The sequence below is a fragment of the Vanellus vanellus genome (assembly GCF_965231255.1).
Source record: "Vanellus vanellus genome assembly, chromosome: 7".
Lineage (NCBI taxonomy): Eukaryota > Metazoa > Chordata > Aves > Charadriiformes > Charadriidae > Vanellus > Vanellus vanellus.
The window spans coordinates 4033630-4055697 of NC_138912.1; the positions used below are offsets into that span (position 1 = coordinate 4033630).

At 40.5% G+C, this 22068-nt stretch overlaps 1 protein-coding gene across 2 annotated transcripts in view; it reads right to left on the reverse strand.

Annotated features, from left to right (window-relative positions):
* Positions 1-17836, reverse strand: part of EDRF1 (erythroid differentiation regulatory factor 1) — a 30012-nt gene extending 12176 nt beyond the window's left edge. Inside the window, exons 1-15 of one of the 2 annotated variants that reach the window (XM_082486340.1) lie at positions 17764-17836; positions 16741-16949; positions 15270-15336; positions 14867-14992; positions 13495-13619; positions 12878-13037; positions 11529-11630; positions 11114-11235; positions 9995-10106; positions 9146-9293; positions 8767-8875; positions 8351-8462; positions 3850-4110; positions 917-988; positions 651-801 (exon numbers count right to left, since the gene is read on the reverse strand). In XM_082486340.1, the coding sequence (XP_082342466.1) occupies positions 651-801; positions 917-988; positions 3850-4110; positions 8351-8462; positions 8767-8875; positions 9146-9293; positions 9995-10106; positions 11114-11235; positions 11529-11630; positions 12878-13037; positions 13495-13619; positions 14867-14992; positions 15270-15336; positions 16741-16949; positions 17764-17829 (1942 nt within the window). In that variant the 5' untranslated portion in view covers positions 17830-17836. The remainder of the gene's footprint in view (positions 1-650; positions 802-916; positions 989-3849; positions 4111-8350; positions 8463-8766; positions 8876-9145; positions 9294-9994; positions 10107-11113; positions 11236-11528; positions 11631-12877; positions 13038-13494; positions 13620-14866; positions 14993-15269; positions 15337-16740; positions 16950-17763) is intronic. The other variant, XM_082486341.1, reaches the window with a different exon arrangement.
* Between the last annotated feature and the right edge of the window lie 4232 nt (positions 17837-22068).

Consider the following 22068-nt stretch of genomic DNA (forward strand, 5'->3'; position numbering starts at 1 on the left):
TCTCGCCCTGCGGAGAACTCTACTACTTTCAGAAGAATAGTCTTTCTTATATCATTTTATGCCACTCCAGAGAAAAATAAAATAGGTAGATTATCATCTGAGACTTCTGGAGTTTGAGTATTTAAGCAAACAAAACATTTTTTTTTATTTGCTGCGTCCTTCCACAATTGTAGAGGCACAAGAAAGAAAACAAAATCCTAGTTAACATTTTATATAAAATTCAGCAGCAAGCATGATGTAGGAGAAAAACCTGCCAGAAGTGAGAAGTTGTTCCACAAAGCTTCCAAGTGAAAAAAAAGAATTAAGACTGTTTTTTAAAAAACAACCCACACAACTTACGGTGTTCCACATACCAAACCCAAAACCACTAAGCCCTTACGGAAGTCATTGGAAAGCCACATCTAAATAGGGTCCAGTAAAATTATGTGTTTACTAATAAAAGATGTTTTGATATGCAAACTATCCCCAATGAGCTATTATTTTCATATTTAAAAGGGAACAGACTGTTCTCCAATTTTTGGTATACTGCTTTGGCTTAGGCAATAGTCTAATTAGTGACTTATAAGTACATTGTTTTGATAATCAAAATAAAGTAGCAGCAGTTTGTGTTGGCACTGGAAAGGTCTTATTTGCACAATAATACCACTTACTTTTGTCTAAAAATAACGCCATCTGTTTTTCCAGACACTCAGGACCACCGCTGGTGGATTCATCTTCATATTTCAATGGGATTGGTGTGCTGGGGTCAGCTGCAGGAAGATCACCCTCTTTTTTAACACTGCTGTCAACAGACTTCAAGCCCTGCAAAAAGAAGAAATAATTTAATTTGCCTTGAAAGCAATATTTAGCAAATACAGAAGACACCAGGAATTGGGTACTAGGTGAAACATCATTAGAAAGTTGATGGTAAACTTACCTCCAGGACATAGTTGAGCACTAGCCTGCAGCGCTCCTCAGTGCCATGGCAGACAGGAAAGGCACAGCTAGGCTGCATTGAGGGGGCAGCAGAGAAGGAATGAGAAAAGAATAAACGTTCAACATATGAAATGTCAAAATTACTGGCTAGAAGATGCAAAGAAGAGATAGCATTAAGATGACCTGTTAATGGAACACCTGAACTCTACACTATAAAGCGTCACAGTATTTCTTTCCTTTATTTCAGTGAGCAATTCATTTACTTGGTCATCTGCACTTGGTCTCTCCTGCTAATGCCAAAGGCAATGCAAAGAGAATAGATGAAATGTCTCTATTCCATAACTGTAATTACAAAACCATCCACAGATAGTCTGCAATGCAGACCCAGGAAGATAAGCAGATTCAATGCTATACAGAAATTATTTTTTCAGCCTAAACATCAAAGTTGCACTTGCACCACGTTTGAACAACTCAGTGCGCCTTGGGTTTTTTTTTCTTTTTTGGAGAGTTGTAATTTTGTTTTCTTCTGGGGTAGAGTAGAAGGGGGGAGAAGAAAGGGGAAAATGAGTGCTTCTGCACCTGTACAAGTTGTATCTTCAGCTGATGGGCCCTGAAGTGTTAGAAATTAAGATAGCAAGAGTTGAGTTACTAGTTTTTAAGGAAATCTTATTCTTTGCTACTCAGCACAGATGCTAGAAAAAAAGGTTTAGCTTTTGACCCATGAGAGTCATTTCATAATCATATCCCCATATAGAATCATTGAATTGCTGAGGTTGGAAGGGACCTTTAAGATCAAGTCCAATCATTAACCTAACCTGACAAAACCACTTCTATATCATGTCCCTAAGTACCACATCTACCCTTTTTTTAAACAGCTCCAGGGATGGAGAATCCACCCCCTCCCTGGGCAGCCTATTCCAATGTTTAACAACCCTTTCAGTGAAAAAATATCCAATCTAAACCTCGTCTGACATAACTTGAACCCATTTCCTCTCATCCTATCACTTGTCACCAGGGAGAAGAGGTCATCCCCCACCTTTCTACAACCTCCTTTCTGGTAGTTGTAGAGGGTGATGAGGTCTCCCCTCAGCCTCCTCTTCTCCAGGCTAAATGACCCCAGTTCCCTCAGCCACTCCTCCTAAGATTTGTCCTCCAGACCCCTCACCAGCTTTGTAGCCCTTCTCTAGACACGCTCCAACACCTCAATGTCCTTTTTGTAGTGAGGGGCCCAAAACTGAACGCAGTACTCGAGGTGGGGCCTCAACAGTGCTGAGTACAGGGGAATGATCACTGCCCTAGTCCTGCTCACCACACCATTCCTGATACAGGCCAGGATGCTGTTGGCCTTCTTGGTCACCTGGGCACACTGCTGGCTCATATTCAGCCAGCTGTCCACCAACATCCCCAGTCCTATTTCCAGCCACTCTGCCCCAATCCTGTAGTGCTGCATGGGGTTGGTGTGACCCAAGTGCAGGACCCGGCACTTGGCCTTGTTGAACCTCATACAATTGGCCTCGGCCCATCAGTCCAGTCTGTCCAGATCCCTCTGCAGAGCCAACCTACCCTCAAGCAGACCAACACGCCCCCCTAGCCTAGTATCACTGCAAAGTTACTGAGGGTGCACTCGATCCCCTCATCCAGGTCATTGATAAAGATATTGAAGAGAATCGGCCCCAGCACGGAGCCCTGGGGGACACCACTTGTGACCGGACACCAACTGGATTTAGTTCCATTCACCACCACTCTCTGGGCACGGCCATCCAGCCAGTTTTTTACCCAGCAAAGAGTACACCTGTCCAGGCCATGAGCAGCCAGTTTCTCCAGAAGAATGCTGTGGGAAACAGTGTAAAAAGCTTTGCAAAAATCCAGGTAGATAGTATCCACAGCTTTTCCCTCATCCACTAAGCAGGTCACTTTATCATAGAAGGAGATCAGGTTTGTCAGGCATGACCAGCCTTTCATAAACCCATGCTGACTGGGCCTGATCACCCTGTTCTCCTGCACGTGCCGTGTAATGGCACTGAGGATGATCTGTTCCATGACCTTCCCAGGCACCGAGGTCAGACCGACTGGCCTGTAGTTCCCTGGATCCTCCTTCCGGCCCTTCTTGTGGATGGGTGTCACATTTGCCAACCTCCAGTCATATAGGTAAGACAAGTAAAACATCAGAAGAAAAGCAAAATGCTATGAACAGTTTTCTTCACTGATCTTCCAAGTTTCTTGTATTCCTCTATTTTGTTTCAATAATAATGAACAGAAAGTGCGATGAAAGTAGCAGTGTTACACTTCTTCTGATCCGTTGATGAAGCTCATGTACGTCAATGAAGTTTCAGGACTACTGTGGTTATGCATCCAGCTGTCCCCTTAGAAACAATACGTACACATGTGCACAGTAAAGCTTCATCTCTCAAACTTAACTATAACCAAGGTTTCAAGAAAATCAAATTTCTGTATTCTGACCAGTTACCTTGGAAAGACAATCAAAGAGGGAAATCAAAGACTAACTCTGTGGATACGAAGTAGCTGATTCTCCCAGAAAAACAAACATTAATATTACTCCAGAAAAAAATACTAAGATAACCAAGGGAGCCACACAAACTTGTGGTCACCTACAGCTCTTACACATGGCCACAGTTGGCAGTATCTTCTCTGCTGCCTTGACAGGAGTAATTTTTCTGTAGCTAGCTATGCAGAATCATGCTGTAAAGGACACATGCAAGGTGATAGGGGAAAACCTACACTAAACCTGCCACGCTGTAAAATTCAAAGACCTCAAACTTTATGAGCAGCTTATGAAAAGTTTCTTTCCCCACTGCCTCATGCTTCAGTTAACCTGAAGAGAAAACTATCAGATAACTGAATTTCAATAACAAACCTTACAACATGAACTGAATCTTTCAAGAAAGCCCTTAAAAACCCCACAACTTCACTTACTCGTATTCGATGAACAGACTTGTATTTTTCTGGTACTGATAACTCTCCAACAGATTTGATTATAGCCACTGCTTTATTGTCATCTGGTGGATCAGAACTGTTACTGTAAGAACCGTTTTCATCACTGTCTGGCATTTCTTCCTCTTCCTCGCTATAACTTTCATCAGAATTTCCATTTATAGGGAAGTCTGTACTGTCTTCTTTTTTAGGTTCATCCAACTGAAAAAGCTCCGATAACATATAGTTTGCTGAAGCGATAATCTTTTTAAATAAAAGAAAGAAAAATTAGCGATGTGTTTTCAAGTTCAATTTTTCTTTTGAGAGGCAACATCAATATAATTTGTCTCAGAATAAGGAATAAACAGTACATGCAAATATGCATTTGACAAGCTGCAAATACAGCCTGTACACACATATACTGTGTGACTATATTCTTGAGCACTGAATTTTATCTTTATTTAAGAAGCAAATGGCTAGAAACAGTATCTAATCAACTATCCGTATATGTGCATGCAGCCCCTGCAATCAAGCTTGCCCACACTTGGTTTCAACCCCCAGCTTACAAGGTCTCCATCTCTTGTTTTGCAAGTGAGAGCATGAAGGTAAAAATTGGAAATACAGGCCACCACTACCCAAGACTGTTTTGTTCTTTATTTTTCTTTTAAGAAAAAAAAAACAAACCAAAGAGCAGCTCTTGATCATCTTATTTACTTCATTTGAATGCAATCCTAACAAAAGTCTTGCTCATTTGCATCTTTTGAATTTTACAGATTCTCTCAAACAGCAGCTATGCTGCATTCCAGAGCAGCTTTTTTATTCTTCACTTTTGTTCCAATTCAGGAAGAAAGGTAAAATCTACCATAAGAAGAAAAACCAGCAGCTACCTTCTTCGTTAATGGTAAGGGGGTATTTACCCTTTCTCTTCTCTGAACTGCTATTGCATGGAGAGAAACGAGGAAGTAGTGAAAGCTATGTTCTGTTAGGGCTAAGCATTTTATTCCTTCCTGCTTCTTCAGTTTATTCATCTATGTACTTTAATATTATACACTGCCAGAGTTTCAAAATACATTGATGAATGAGAGATATTAGATACAAGATTCAAAAGCTATCCTGTAGCAGCAGCATTCACAGTACTAAAAATTTAGAGCATGAAGAAATCAATTTCAACTTCTCAAAACAAAACAAAAAAAACCCCAAGCACTGAAACTGACAACCCAAAAAATACAAGATTCAAATTGAAACTCAAGAGGTCAAACAGGACACCAGGGCACAAACAGCACGTACCTGTAGCTGGCTTTTTATAGTAAGGAAATAAAGCTACACAGTAAGTCAGGAGAAATACAACCCGCACCAGTGATAGCCTAAAACAAACAGCATTCCCCCCGCTTCAGTTTGGTTTTAGAGAGAAATAAAAAGCCTTGAGGCAAGATGTACCAAAGCTCAACCTCATTTCTTGCCTAACTGTACTACGCAGTCCTGTCCGTGTCACTCCGTAACCTCTCCCCATTCCACTCAAAAGAGAAGGAACACAGACACCTGGAAGCCAACCTGGTCCAGCATCAGACTGCACGCCAGAACACTTCTTCACTTGCCTCAAAGAGTAAGACCACAAGATGAGAAATATGTATTCACACTATAGGCACATATACATACACTTTTTTCATTTACCTTTAAGAGCAGAGTGCTTAGACAAAAGGTTATTTTTGAACCATAAACACACCTAGCAATTAAGCCAGTAAGAACAATACAATAGTCCTTACAATAAACCTTAAGCCCTTTCCTTTCTACCTCAAGTTTACTTGAGGTCTGAACTCTTGTGCAGAGAGCTGTCACACTCCCACCATAAGGAATTTTGACAGTAAGAGATGAGTCAAGCTTGCTAAGAAATTTGGATCCTATCCAGTTTAAAACAAACAAACAACCACAAAACCAAACACAAAACACATATATGCCTTAAAGTGACCTGCTTTTGGGCACCTGGTCCCTGAATTGGAATGAATGATTTTATATTAAGTGCTTAGGCCCCACCTTAGATTACTGACTCTTGTGTAGCTCCAGGATTACCCAAATACCAAGTAATAGCTTTCAGGCTTGAACTTTTGGATTTAGGCACCTTAAGAAGGATCTGACTGCCAAGAGACTTGCATTATCGCTTCATGCACACACACAGTGATTATAAGAGGGCATAGATTCTAGAACACATTTTTCACAGTGAAACATCTTGCTTTTGAGATGCCTTTTTTCCCCCCCCAACGCTGAGTGAGTGTTGAGCGAAGGACTTGCAATTAACTCCCCTGAAGTTTACCCTGGGGATATAGACTCCTGCATTTTTGCTTCCTGAACATTCTGAATATAAAGCAGCATCAAGAGTAATTTCTAAAACACAGCAATAGGGTAGCCAGGGAAGGGAATTAAAAAAAAAAAAAAAGTCACAAAAAATTGTGCCCACATTTTTTTCTTCTACTTCCCAACATCTTTCCTACCTCTGACTGTGCAAAAGAGATATTACATTTAATGCCGCTGATGCCCTCTATTTAGGACAGCATGGTTACTTACAGTTTCTCAATCTGGTAATAAAAGGGCACGTTCCAGCTCCTGGTTCTGCTGGAGTCTAGTGAAACCAGACCAGAATATAGCCCAGCAATTTAATATTAATCAGAATTAAGACACAAGTTCTCCACAGTAGCACCACTGTATCATGTAAGCTATGTTAAGTGACTTTCCATCAGAACATCAACCTTTTGGCATTAGACATTTGGCTGAACTGCCAACCAAACAACATTTCACACTTCTTCAGTATTTTTAGAGGTTTTTTTTTTCAGAGGTGTTAAAAAAAAAAAAAAAAAAAATCCCAGAAAATTAGTAATTCTACCAGGCTGTTTTCTGAACCAATATGCAACTGCCGAGAAGGCAAAGGAGGCCACCACTGTGCAGGGTATGAAGAATTCAGTTAACTAGTTCAAATAAGCAGTCTCTCCTGCCCCATTGAAAAGTTGTTTTATGTTTATGGAGTTAAAAACCCTGTACAGGAAAGGGAAAAGGATTCAAGCCTGATCTAGTTTAGAAGAGAATAAAAACCAGCTGGTAAAGAATAAGTATTATTGTTCTAAAAGCCTGTAGATCACAAGAGATAAGTGAGAGAAGGATCTTATGCAAGCAAAAAAAAAATTTTTTTTCAAGACCTTCTAGTGGGATTTTGAGGGCTTTCCACAACTTTAGAAGAATCTGCAAAATACTTATTAATTTAGTTAATATATGCCATGTCCGCTCTTGTAATCCATTTTAAATACAATTCAGATTTTTCACATCACATTTTTGGGATTTTTAGTTGAAAACAGCTTAAATCTAGACCACTTGCTTGTAAATTAAGTTATACTTTGGATTAGATTTCAGTTGCAGTATAGATATTTCCTTCTGAAATTCACGATATGTTGCCAATAAATAGTAAAAATATTAAGTTATAATGTTAATGTATCATAGCCTGCATAAAGCAGCTCCTGCCTGGTAAACTTACAAGCCTCCTGGAGTATCACAGTTTCTTTTTTTTGGTTAAATGCACTGATACTCCCTTATACCATTCTGAACCTACAGAGGTTTAAGACAAGGACAAGATTGTGAACAGACTCAGTCAAAATCCCAATGAGAAAGCAGCACACTCTTATCTTCTGCAACTAAAAAGGATGCTAGCACATCTGGCAGCACTAATACATAAACTTAAGACATACACACCTTCTTTACCTCCCTAAACTTTAATACACTACTTGTCTTTCAGAGCAATTAGAATCCTGGATTTTTCTAAGAAAAGAACTAGAATCAAGTATCTGGAATAAATGAGGTCAATACAGCTTCATCTCCTTTTCATCGTTTTTCCTACTTGCTTCTGGAAATTCAGAGCATCTCAAGCTACTGATGGCTGACACAATGGTCTAATGAAGTGATCAGGAGTTTGAAGTTCTTTTTCTGACTCTCCAACCTACCACAGAATAGTTGAGGTTGGAAGGGACCTCTGGAGACTGTCTAGCCCAACCCCCTTGCCCAAAAGCAGGTTGCTCAGGACCATGTCCAGTCAGGCTCTGAATATCTCAAAGGATGGAGACTCTATAACCTCTCTGGTTGACCTGTCCCAACATTCAGACACCTTCAGACTAAAAATGTTTTTTCTTATATTCACATTCTACGATGTTTAGCTACAATCTGCTTCAGTGTCTGTGCAGCTTCCAAAGGGCTCTTTGGGAACCAGAGCAAAAGAACAAACATTATTTAGACCAGGACAGAAGACTCATGCAGCAATGAGTCTCAGTGAAGGCTACTAATTAAAAAAAAAAAAATAAAAAAATTTATAGTCTGGGTTTTCTTTAAATCGATTTCTCAATTTATACATTTAAATTCTCTCCCTTGCAAAGGGAGGAGGAAGTACCACACAAAATATTACCAGGTGCATTATGATGACAGCATTTCCATTATATTTACACAAAGCTACAAAAAACCACGTAATTCTTACTTGAGGATGTCTGCCATTGTCCAGTAACTTAAGACAATTAAGGAGCAGTGTTCTGATAGTGCCATAGTGTTTCTTGTTCTGGTTTTTCTTCAGCATCATATTGCAAGCAACCCTAAAAGAAAGTTAAACAAAATAGTAAATCCCTGGACAATTTCTTTGTACTAGAAGAAAAGAAAAGCTTTAAACACTACTATTGCAAATGCAGATCTCCCAAACTTTATGATGGGTCTACAAGACTTACTCGGTAAGAGTGCAGTTTACATGTGAAATGGCAAAAAGGAAAAAGTCTGTTTTGACTTAGTGGGACTGAACATTACATGTAAAAGATTTTTCATTTCATTATAATTTTTGGTCAGTATTCTTAAATACAACTGCATGAAGAATTAAGTATGACAACAAAAATTGTAAAAACTCACTTGTATAGAAGAATTGCCACTGGCATTGTAAAAGGGTTTTGGTATTTGTCTTCTGTCTCTTCACAAAGAGTGGTTAGGTCATAGAGCTTTACTATATCACTCCCACTGGCTGAAAGTTAAGACTTTTCATTAATCAACATGACATTAACATAAACCTTTTTAAATAGTGAGTGGTAAGGTACTGGCCCAGGTTGCCCAGAGAAGCTGTTGAGGCCCCATCCCTGGAGGTGTTCAAGGCCAGGCTGGATGGCACCTTGGGTAACCTGGTCTGGTGGGAGGTAACCCTGCCCATGGCAGGGGAGTTGGAACTCTGATCTTCAAGGTCCCTTCCAACCTAAACCATTCTATGATTCTGTGAAATTGATCTAAATCTACTTACCTTTAAATAGCCAATACGTATGTCCTTCTTTGGTGCAATTTGATTTCAGAAAAGATAAGATATTTTGAGCAATGTCTTTTATCACTTTGGTAGAAAAATTAGAGTTTTCCAAATTGGGAATATCTTCAGTCTTGATCATTTCATATTTCTGCAAGGAATATATGTTAAAACTCAAGGTTAGGAAGGTTTTCTGCCACCTACCCCTGAAAAATTTATACATCTCATGCACTGCTAAAAGAAACAAAGGCTACTATTATGACACAGTGTCGTGATAAATCAATTTCTATGATTTACTTTAAAAGCAAGCACATCTTGATTACTCTACTCAATAAAAGTGTTAAAGAGAACTCACTTGTATGACTAACATGATAAATTAAAAGAACAAGACATGAAGCCCCCCCCCCCCCCCCCCCCCCGCAACATCTAACTGTTACTTCAATAAAACCTAGGCAGCCTAGTAAGCAACTATACGCTACCAGGTACAACAGAAACTCAGCTGGTATGTGTGGGCTATTGTGGAATAGTAAATACAAAGGTTTAAAAAGCATGCATTTATCTTAGCAAGTGAACACTACAGATTTTAAGATGAAGAAACTGATGTATTTCTGCTGCTATATTTTTTATTTTTGCCTTCATTCATAGATTGGGGGAAGTAGGAACCTTGCATGTGTGGAAGGGAGAGAAAAAGAACACAATATTTTTGGATGACTCTTGCAGGCTGTGTAGAGGCATCTCATTCTGCAATAAAGGATTTTTGTAATCTTTTTGTCACAACAGTAAGATTAGAATGGAACAATTTCAGAAACTGAAGAATGGATAACTAGGCATAATGCAAAGAGGTAGTCTTACCTGAACAATTCCATTAACATGAAAGCACATCACAAGCTCTGGTACATTGCATATTAAGTTGTCCAACCAATAGTCAATTCCTGTTAGCACATTTATTGGCTTGTTGTTGTCCCTAAAACCAAACATTTCTAGTGTTAATTAAGTCTTTATTTACTCTTCAGAAAAATATTAGGAATGTTTACTAATGGGATTTAGATTTAAGTTACCTGACAGTGGATGGATACTAAAACACTTATTTGTAAATTGTTCTATTTTGAAGAGGCAAACAAGGAATTACATCAAACAAAACAGATGTACTGACCTCTTCCATAGAATACACTCATTCCCTCAGCAGTTTTGAATTTTTGCCCACATTTATACATAAATTTTAACAAGCTTCAGATGTCACACTATTACCAAGACAACAAGTACTTAAGTTCTAAAGGAGTAGCAGTATTAGCTGCAACTAATTATACTGCAAGCCTTCTCCCAGACCTTCCAAAATTCCTTGCAAAGCAAGGTACTGTTAATTCCCAGATTTGTCTTAAAAAGATGACAAATACATCAAGCAAGCTTCAAGTTTTTGCTCATTCTTTGCCTACACACAGGCAGGAACAGAAAAAAAGTGGTAATCAGGTGATCAACATAAACATATTAGTGAATAGTAAACCAGTCAGAACTTAGTACTACTATAGTCACAAGTTTTATGTACTTATGAAGTGTCCAACTAGCAGTTATTGAAATGAAGAATCCTAGTAAGAGAAATACTACTGCCCTCTTCTAAAAATAGCAATAGAATGAAATTAAGGACTAGATGTATGAAGTGTTTTAACACTCAACATTCACGCTGAAGTCAGGAAAGGTTGCAAACTGCCAGTACTTTTGAGTAAAGACTTAGTTACAGAGCCAGAAAAAGCAGCAGAGAATCTTAAGCCCCAATGCAGTGGCATGGCTATAGGACTGTTCCCATTTCCCAGCGCTTTACAATGCCATCACCATTTAAGTCTAAAGCATGAATTTTATTCTTTAAACTGCACATAAAAATTAACACTCAACCAAACAAAATGCAGGTAGCTAAAGAGGAAGCAAAGCAACAAGTCAGTCGAGCCCGGCACGTATATCTCATTAATGTAAACTCACCTGAGACGCAAGCTGACAGCAGGGTATCTCCCACCTCCAAATATAGGCATATTCGATCCTACTAACATGTGGATATCTTCAAAGGTCCACAAGATATTACGAACAAAGTCATTTTTAAGTCCCTTCATGAAGAGAAACAAATTGGTCTATAAATCACTGTTATAAAACATGTTTTCTGTGACGTTCTGTGGCATTATGAGAAAGCAAAGAAGCAAAAGCAGCAAATAAAAGACAGCACATAATGAACTATGCTACGCATTCACATTAAATTAAAAGACTGAGATCACAGATGCCACAAAAGCTACTTCTACAGGGGGCTTAGTTTTTCTCTTGGTTCCAATTTAGACCAAATTTCTAAATGTTCGATTAAATTGGGCGTTCAGTGTTTGAGGTCAAATTTCACATATAAGCATACCTGACTGTTTTCCCCATCATTGAACAAAGTAGTCAGGTTTTGTTCTTTGGGGGCTGAGGCCACATGCCCCACTATATACGAGGGTTCAAGAGGCACACTTCCCTGTGAAAAGCACAAGGATAAGGAGTGATTCTGCTGCTGAGGTAAAGTTAGGCCATTAAAAAAAATTTGAACAATAAAAGCATATAAGGGAAAAACCTTTAACATCTTTAAATAAATAGGTATTAACCTACAAAAAGCCTCTGGTCAGTGACTAGAATGCTTCTTTTCTATACCTAGTACCAAATTTTTGTACTTTATATTGTCATAGGCTTTGGAAAGAAATCAAAGTTTTTCCAGAAATCCTTTATTACCCCAGAGTCAGCATCAGATTATCAGTCTCCAGAATGTAAAACCTTTATCATGATGTCTTATTTATAAATTAAAGAAAGTGACGCTGTACAAATGCACAACAGCTTCTTTATGGTAAACAGTCTGCCGCATTAGGCAATAGTTCCTCAAGAAGGTGGTAGAGAGAAGTAGTTCTTTTTCTAAAAGCTTTCAAGTACTTAAGTATTTCTCCACTTTATAATATTACTACACTACAACACACACAGTACCAGCTTTATGGTTAATGTAGGTTCAAGCCTTCATAAGTTAGGTGACCAAGTCACCTGGCATAGAAGTTAGTAATACTAAGCATAACTACAGCATCATTATCATATCAATGTAGATCGAAAAGAACAGATCTTTCGACCTCACAAAAATGTAAGCAATTCCTGTATTGCACTACTCAAAAAACCCCCTCAGGAATTAACAATTTTCATAAATAAGCTTAGCCACAGACTTAAACCCTGCATTAGGGCCCAATACTAATCATAGTTTGTTGCATAATTACTACGAACATCTCTCCCTTCCACTTGTGTAATCTCATAGCAAGTATTTGTAAGTGTTGCGTAACTGTTGTGCAAACATTTTCATAGATATCCATTTTTCTCTTCACCTAATAAATTCAGGGCCACAACAGATTCATTTTAATGGCAGATTTAAAGAGAAAGGCCAAAACCTTAGGCTTCCATACACACCTTCGCAATATCAGGTAAAGTCACTGACGACTACTCCTAGCCAAATGTTTTGTTTCTCAAAAATGCATAGATAAATGTGCGTTTAGTATTACAGTGACAAAAAAAATTCTGAAATTTGGAGCTCTGAAACACTGGCATAAGCTAAACTGCACACACTGCCAAGTTCTTCTCATGCCTTGGTTCATTTCTTTCAGGAAAGGGTACTGCACCAGCACCTCTGAAAGCCTTTCAATACATATGTCCCTACAGAAACTAAGGTGCCATTTAAAACATATACACACTTACCTGGTTAGAGGCACCTGGATCTTCAGATAACGAAGAAGGCATTTCAAAAGGAGCTGGCCAGGAGGCCCTTCCTGCTTCATCACTCTCACCTGAAACAGGACCCTCCTGGTGCTGTTTTGAAGTGGAAGGAACAGGCTGAGCAGCTCCATCACCATTAATGCTGATAAAGCAACATTAAGAAGTTCAGGTGACAATATGCAAACAGATCCATTTTAGAATTTTTGTCTTTGATGCATTGTCTCAGAGAATGACTTTGCTAATACACTAAAAGATTCCTATATTGCTAAGTTGTTAATTGATCAAACTACAAAATTACCGCACGTGTCATTCTAACTTGCATATTTTAAGTTGTTCTTCCCTCAAACCCAGAAATATTGATATGCAGTTAATTAAGTCATGCTCTATATTTTGCTCTTTAATACTTTACTTTAAAATACTTCCATTTCTGTTACATCATTTACACATTACTTCCTGATTTCATCCCTCAATTTCCTCTGTATAAGAATAAATCAGTAAATATGAGAGACCGTAATGGAATTTTAACATTTACTTCAAGACAAGAAACCAGGCAAAAATAAGTGGTTCAGAATACAAGATTTATGCAGACATAAGGTTACCTGTAATATAAAAATTTAGAAAGTATAGCCTTCTGGTACCAATGTTCTTTACTCTTCTTTTTTCGTTGCCACTTCTGATCAATCAGTCTTTGATAAAACTCTTTCAGCCATGTCCAGTCCCCTGTCTAAGCAATATCATAAATATGAAATTAATATCAAGAAGCATCTGCAAAGTAAACTAAGCACCTTATTAACTTATGAATACTCATCCACTGCAACAAAAGAAACCTAGAAAATAACTTCACAGCTAAAGTCCCAAAATGGTCATTTAATGAAAGTGTCTCTGCTAGAAAAGTTAAGTTCTTACTGAAAAGCTGACTTCATTAGACAGTCAGATAACACAGTAAGAGGTTACACAGTAACAAATACTTATTAATAACTATTACAGAATCATCGAATCATCTAGGCTGGAAGGGACCTTTGAGATCATCAAATCCAACCATCAACATAACACTGCCAAAGCCAGCACTAAACCATGTCCTTCAACACCACGTACACCCGGTTTTTAAATCCCTCCAGGGATGGCGATTCCACCACTTCCCTGGGCAGCCTGTTCCAAGGATTGACAACCCTTTCTGTGAAGAACTTTATCCTAATATCCATCCTAAACCTCCCCTGGTGCAACTTGAGGCTGTTTCCTCCTGTCCTGTCGCTTTTTACTTGGGAGAAGAGACTGACCCCCCCCTTGCTACACCCTCCTTTCAGGGAGCTGTAGAGACCGCTAAGGTCTCCCCTCAGCCTCCTCTTCTCCAGGCTGAAGAACCCCAGTTCCCTCAGCCACTCCTCATCAGACATGTGCTCCAGACCCTTCACCAGCTACATTGCCCTTCTCTGGACACGCTCCAACACCTCAATATCTTTCTTATAGTGAGGGGCCCAAAACCGAACACAGTACTCGAGGTGGGGCCTCACCAGTGCTGAGTACAGGGGGACAATCACTGCCGTATAGTCCTGCTGGCCACACTATTCCTGACACAGGCCAGGATGCTGTTGGCCTTCCTGGCCACACTACTGTCTAATATTCAGCAGGCTGTCGACCAACACTCCCTGGTCCTTTTCTGCTGGGCAGCAGCAGAAATAGTATACAAGTAGTATGGCATAAACAGTACAGCACAACTAGTATAAAATAGTATAGCAATACTGAAGCAATTACAGGAAATTGGGACACGGAATTTTAGTCCTACAATACCATAAATATAGGACATCACATGCAGTTTGTGGGTAAATGAATTGTTGCAGCATAGAGCACCTTTTGTACTCACATATAGTTCTCGGGAATTTTGACACATACATGCTTTCTTGCTGGCCACACTATTCTTGAAATAATGCATTTTGACCATATGACGTACTTAACAAAAAAGAAACTGTTAACCTGAGATGATCTCATGAAGAGTTCTTGAATATCTAGTTCATCCAACAAAAGTGTCCGCCCGATGCGGTGTACTGCCATGCTCACATGTGACTTGCTGTATGGTATTTTCAGAAGTTTTTTAATATTCTTGCAGGAAAAAGAGAACAGAGATAATATTCAATATAACCATACTGCATCATAAAACAATTCCTTGGAAATAGGATTTTATCTATGCATTTCTTACCTAGTGATCACAACTCCCTTAAATGACAGAACAAAGTTAGGTGACCTGTTTGTGTTTCACTAGGGGATCTTTACTTTTCCTCAAAGGGCACAAAAATGACAGAAGCCGTGACAGTATCTTAAAATAAGGATTATACAACATAAAGAGTTTGAATAACAGAACTTAAAATGTTATACACACCTCTGAATCAGACACAACATCAACATCATTTCCAACAGAGTCAATGAAGTCATACGCCATCCCAAAGCTGTTTAGAAAATATTACAAGTTAAGACAAATGCAGTATGACAGTAAAGATCTCTTTCTCCAAAGTTTATTAAATCTTTGAAAGCCTTTTTGATGAAGAAAAGAATCCAACTAAATATTACCAGGTGTAACAATTTAAAGTTAATTAACAAAATCATTTTGATATTCTACAAGTTTTCCAAAGAGATCCTTGGAAGTGCTCAGATCCAATTTCAAGACATTCTAAAATGTATTTTAAGTTTTGCTGAAATCAAGAAAATGAGAACTAATATAAAGTGTTTGTTAAGACAGCTATGGGAAGTTAGAGAAATTGACTTTTTATTTTATTTTAACACTAAAAAGGAGAACACGAATAATTTCATTTTACCTCTTATTTATGTTTTCTAAAACTTGTCTATGTTTTAAAAAAAAAAAACACACATCCTTGTATCTTCATCCACTCTCATTAAAGCTTCTTTAAATTACATGCTATTAAATTAGAATATTTCAGTGTACAGATCATTATTTCAAATTAAACCATATTACTATATTCCAACTACATACATGATGCATAACTGTCTGAAGTTATACTTTTGCTATCATATTTTTAATACCGACACTAGTGACAGAGAGATTAAACTGCCAGCCTCTATTTGATGCACAAACATAATATATAAATTAAGCAGGAAAAATTCATAAAGCCCTGAGAAACGTGTTACCCTGCTCAAAAACGTACACCTTCTTAAACACAGACCCTTCACAAACTGTTAAAATTTCACTAACTAGTTGACTCAGTGCAAATTTGCTTGCACAGCACAGGATTTAAGCCTCCTGTTTATAAACACTCTGAAATAAACTCATTCAAGTATTTAACAAACATCCACACTGAGAGGTCACTTTTTGGTTTTGCCCCTTAATTCCACCTTCTCTGTTCACTCTCGACATGACTATGACATTTCTTTTGCCATTTGTTAGCCAGTTCCAGTTTCTAAAGATCCAGAACTATAAATTAGCTCTGTAACTTTCAAGGGGAACGACATTTGTTCCTTTTTCACCTGTTATCAAAAGCAGAATGGCTGGCTGAACCAGTCTAGTTTGATTTAGACCAACCAACAACAGCCAACCAGAGAAGAACATTAAGTTGACTGTCTCAGGCAAGGTGTCAACATGCACTTAAAAGAATAATAATAATAATCAACAGCATTACCAGCATCATTAATCATTTACAAAGGAGACAAGATTATAGCATACAGGCAAGAACTAAGGACAAAAAAGTAGTGGGAGAATCATTAAGAAAAAGCAATAGCTAGCTGCTACAGTAAAATCTGTACTTTATACTTTGAATTACACTGGGTTCAAGTTCACTGTTAGAATTATTCTCAAAGGCCTAGGAAAAAAAAAAAAAATAGAGCCTTCTGTTATTTACCTTGAAAACGGTTTACTTTTTTTGTTGTTGCCAAGAATGGTTGTACCTGCTGGTCCCAGCTTAGCGCTTTCGCGTAACCAGTTGGCAGGTGGAAGTTTCAAGTCCGTTTTCTCCTGAAGACGGGCAAACGCTCCTTGCGGTGGGGCAGACGAGTATTTCACCACAGCACTGCTTTTCACTTCATTGCCTCCAAGGAACAACACCGACCCCTAGTTTTCGAGGGGAAATCAGTCCTTCGTTGATAAAATAATAGCAATTGAAACGATCAGACTTGCTCTATGATAAGCCCTTTTTAAGGGCAAGTGACCAAGGCCAGTCCTGCACTCACTTTTAATTTCTTCCCGTACACGTTCACAAGTATTTCAGTCACCGATTCCGGCGCTTGCGTCAAGCGCGCGCTCCGCTTCATGAAGCTGAAGCGCTATGAAGGTCAGCTCCCCACAGGACGCGGAATCACCCAGGAAGGCCAGCACGAAAACACAATTCCCACCAATGCCACAGAAGTTTGGGAAAATAAGTGTTCACTAACAAACACCATCATTAAAGCCAAGCACACTTCTGCCTTAAGGAGTAAGCCCCGCGACAGCCTATTTCCTTCCAAACACAGCAGAACGCGCAGCTGTCACACGTGCGTTAAGGGCTTTGAACCGATACACGCTAAAGGAAAAACAGATCCACAGGACGCTATTTATGTAAATACAATACAGCACACTGCACCTCGGCATAACACCACAAATACTGCTTACAATTAAAGCTTAATCATAATTAGTACGTTCCCTACTGTAACTCCACTCCTGACAATAGCACACCCTGACTGGCCAAACGGGTAAGAGGACGCACGCCTATGAGGCAACTTAAAACATTACTGTGGGCTGTGTTTACGGCCCCGTCACACCGGCAGCGCCCGGCGCTCGGCTCCGCCGCCGGCGCCCGCCCGCCCTCCCGCGCCTCAGCTCGGCCGGCCCCGCTGCAGCGGCCGCCAACACAGCGGAGGCCGAGTCGAGTTCCCCCCGCCGCCGCTACCTGCTTGGGGTCCTCCGCGTCTCCCCTCAGAGGGGCAGCAGCCCCCACGCCGCAGAACTCCTCCATTTTCCGCCCTCCGGCGCGCTCCCTCCAGCGGCGGCGACGGGCCGCTACCAGCGCCCGCGGCTGGCGGGGAGGGGGGGGAGGTAGGGGTGCCTCAGGGCGGGATTAGCCAAGTCTCGCGAGACTTCCCGAGAAGCCCTGGGAGGTACTAAGAGGCAAGGAAGGCGCGCGTTGGCCAATAGGAGAGCGCGGAGGGTGGGGCCTGCGGGCGGGGCGGGGCTGAGTCGTGAGGAGGAGAGCGGCTGGGGCGGGCCATGGAGGCTGTTAGTGGGGTTGTAGCGTTTTATCTCCGCATTTCGCCCAGCTCTGGTGCCGGTTTGGTTTTCCTGTGCTGCTTCCCGCTCCTTTAGGGGTGCTGAGGCGAGGCGGCTGGTTGCGGTGGAGCTGCACCATCAGTAGGTGGTCCTGCCGCGGCATACTGTGCCGTACAAGGAGACTGAGGCGCTGCGGCCTTCAGGGCGCGTTTCTGTGTGGCGGGGAGTTGTCGAGCCGCTGGGGGCTGCTGGCTCCCAGTGCTTCCGGAACACGTCTGACCTGGGTTGGCCCAACCCTGTCTTGAGAAAGGACTGGCACGTTGCCGTGTTAGGTAGCTTAGGTAAGGGAGTGGGCCGGTAGGGCTTATTGATGGGGTTTGCAGGCATGCTGAATAACTGTAACCTTCATGAAACCAGTGAACACCTGGTGATGGGGCACCTCAGAGTGTGTGGGGCTCAAGAATTGTTGTGTGCTGGCCTGTGCTTGCATACTGAATTTGACAAAAGTCTTGGCTGCGATGGCCTAAGCAAGCAAATGGTGCCTTGAATAGTGTCCAAAGGATTTTTCATATTTATTATTTCCCTCTTAGATTACATTCTTTATTCTCCATGCAATAAGAGACTACAGTACAGTTTGTGACTGGTCAGGAAGTACGAATGCTGACTGGCTGTCATCCTCCCAGACTATGTATATATATAAGCTGGGCCAGCACCAGCCTCACTTTACTGGAGTAATTTTCTGTCCTGTCACTGATTTTCATGGAGCTTAGATGATCCTAGTCATGTTGGAATTTCTTTCTCTTAAAGGTGATTTAAAATGGCCTGAAAATGGGTATGGGATCCCAGAGACACAAAGTGCAGTTGCATAAGCCTGGTTTCCTTTGTGAACCAAGCAAGCGTACTCTTAATTTAGCGTATTTTTACCAACACAAAGTATATGTCTTTTAGCATAACAACAATATTATAAATGCAACAACACACTTTGTTATGAAAAGGCACACAAAATCTAGTTTAAAATATAATTAAGATAATGTTTTAAAGCAGGTTTAGTCAAATTCTTACTCTATTGGACCTATGTCTACTGCCATTGCAGACTGGCACATCTCTTCCTTAATTTAATTATTTGTTTATTATGTTCCTTTAGAATCTTTTTATGGTGTTAGGAAGGTACCTTTTTAAGTTTCATCTTTAAACTTTTTCAGTTTTATCCATATCTCAATGGAAAACAGCAGTAAATACAACTGTTGCAGCCCTTCAGGAAAAAAGAGATTCTAGTGGACTAATACTTTAAAGGCCAAGGTGCTGTTTGTTTGAGTTCGCAATGGTGGGCCCCAAGTTACTGAGTGAAAATGAGTGGAATGGAATGACAACAAATAGTAGGTTCCTCTGCCTGTTACGTTCTTTATCCTTCTCTAGTTGTTTCTATCGCTGGTTTACTCAGTCTTAAAGATAGCGTGAGTTATGCCCGCAGCCTTCTGATCTGATCCTGGCATGTTTAGACTTTGGGACGGTTCATTATAGTCAAGGCTAAGATGACAATACAATCGTGAAAGTCTTTCAAAACATGTTGATCTTACAGCTTGTTTACAGTTGTTTGTTTGTTTGTTTTGTTTTTTTTTTTCCCCCTAACCAAAATTGCATTATCTGGAACAGCTTATTTTTCATAAGCAAGGTTTACATTACCCTCTGTAAATCATCATGAAAGTAATTTACCTACTTTTCATAGAATCATAGAATCATAGAATTGTCTAGGTTGGAAGAGACCCTTGGGATCATTGAGTCCAACCATATACCCTACTCTACAAAGTTCTCCCCTACACTATATCCCCCAACACCACATCCAAACGTCTCTTAAACACATCCATGGATGGGGACTCAACCACCTCCCTGGGAAGTCTATTCCAATGCCCGACCACTCTTTCTGTGAAAAATTCTTTCCTAATGTTCAGTCTAAATCTACCCTGTTGGAGCTTGAAGCCATTCCCTCTTGTTCTGTCATTAATTACCTGTGAGAAGAGACCAGCACCAGCCTCTCTACAGTGTCCTTTCAAATAGTTGTAGAGAGTGATGAGGTCTCCTCTCAGCCTCCTCCTCCTCAAACTAAACAGTCGCAGCTCCTTCATATGATTTGTCTGCTAGGCCCTTCACCAGCTTCATTGCCCTCCTCTGCACTCACTCCAGCACCTCGATATCTCTCTTGTATTGAGGTGCCCAAAACTGGACACAGTACTTGAGGTGTGGCCTCAACAGTGCTGAGTACAGGGGCACAATCACTTCCCTACTTCTGCTGGCCACACTATTTCTACTACAAGCCAGGATGTTGTTGGCTTTCTTGGCCACCTGGGCACACTGCCGGCTCATACTCAGCCGCTTGTCCATTAGAACCCCCAGGTCTCTTTCTGCCAGGCAGCTTTCCAGCCACACTTCCCCAAGCCTGTAGTGCTGCACGGGGTTATTGTGGCCCAAGTGCAGAACCTGGCACTTGCCCTTGTTGAAACTCATACCAGTGATCCAATCTATCCAAGTCTCTCTGTAGAGCTTCCCTATCCTCCTGGGAATCAACACTCCTGCTTAACTTGGTGTCATCTGCAAACTTGCTGATGATACACTCTATGTCCTTATCAAGATCATCAATAAAGATGTTGAACAGAAATGGTCCCAACACTGAGCCCTGAGGCACATCACTTGTGACCGGCCGCCAGCTGGATTTAATTCCATTGAGCACCACTCTTTGGGACCTTCCAGTCAGCCAGTGCTTGATCCAGCAGATCATATGCTCATCTAGGCCGTGCGAAGCCATTTTTTCCACAAGAATTGTATGGGGGACAGTATCGAATGCTTTTCATATCGAATGCATTTTCAAAGCTCAGCAGATACTTAGACAAAGTAGGTGATTTAGAAGAAAGCCTTGAAAAGCTCCATGATGGCAGCTGGTATTCCCAAATATCATTATCTGTGTCTGACAGTAAGATGGAAAACTAGGTTTTCCCACAGGAACTTTGTTATTGCACTTTGTAAATGGCTGTGACTGTCTGAATCATTCATACTTAACTCATAGAAGTACTGTATTTTTTCTTGTTTCATTTGCCAGCCATGGTGCCCGATTTCCACGTAAGTTAGCCTTGAATATCAGTATACTGGAAAACAGGCCACTTAACATAAGAGTGTCGTGTTCTTTACAGTCTGTCAAGGCCTGGGAGGCAAAGCCTTGGTTTGTGCTTGGTTTCGTGAGAAGTTCTGCCTTGTCTACAGCTCACCCACAGGCTCATACTACAATAAGCAAGGGCTTTGGGCCCCAGTTTTTATTTCTGTGAAATAAGCCTTACGTTTCGGTTGGTTCTCCACATCCCTATCCCCAAAACCATGTTATGAAATGTTACACATTATAAAAAAAGCCTGCTACATCCAGTTCAGGGACTGCGTCTGTAATACAATGGGGACTAGGGACTTTTCTGGCCGGCAGGCAAGTGGCACAGTGCAGATGGCATCCAGGCAGACAGGGCTGTGACCCCCAAATTCCTTGAGGGACACAGTCCCTGATGTGTTGCTGCAAGCCCCTGCCTGGGCATGCTGACAGTTAAGTAGTATGGATGTTTACAAGTCAGTGCTCAAACTCGGAGACAAAAATATCCTTAAGGTGCTGTCAGGGTATTTTTTATAACAAATATTGTTTGTATCTGTGATTAAGATGTGTGTATGTGGAAAGCGATTTTAAAAAGGGCATGAAGTTATATCTTTAAGATAATATACGTAATGCCCTTGTATTTTTCCTCAAAAATGACCCTTCTTTCTTCAGGTATTACCGTTCAGATTGTAAAGTGCCCTTGAAGTAATAGTGCCGAATTAATTAATTTTTAAACGGAACTCCATTTCTCTCCCATTTTAAGACAACATTAAACACTTTTTGCAACTGGTTTTTTTTCCCGTTCTACAGTGGACGGGTAAGAGCAGCTTTGCCTTTGCTCGGCTGGATCTTACTGGGATACCA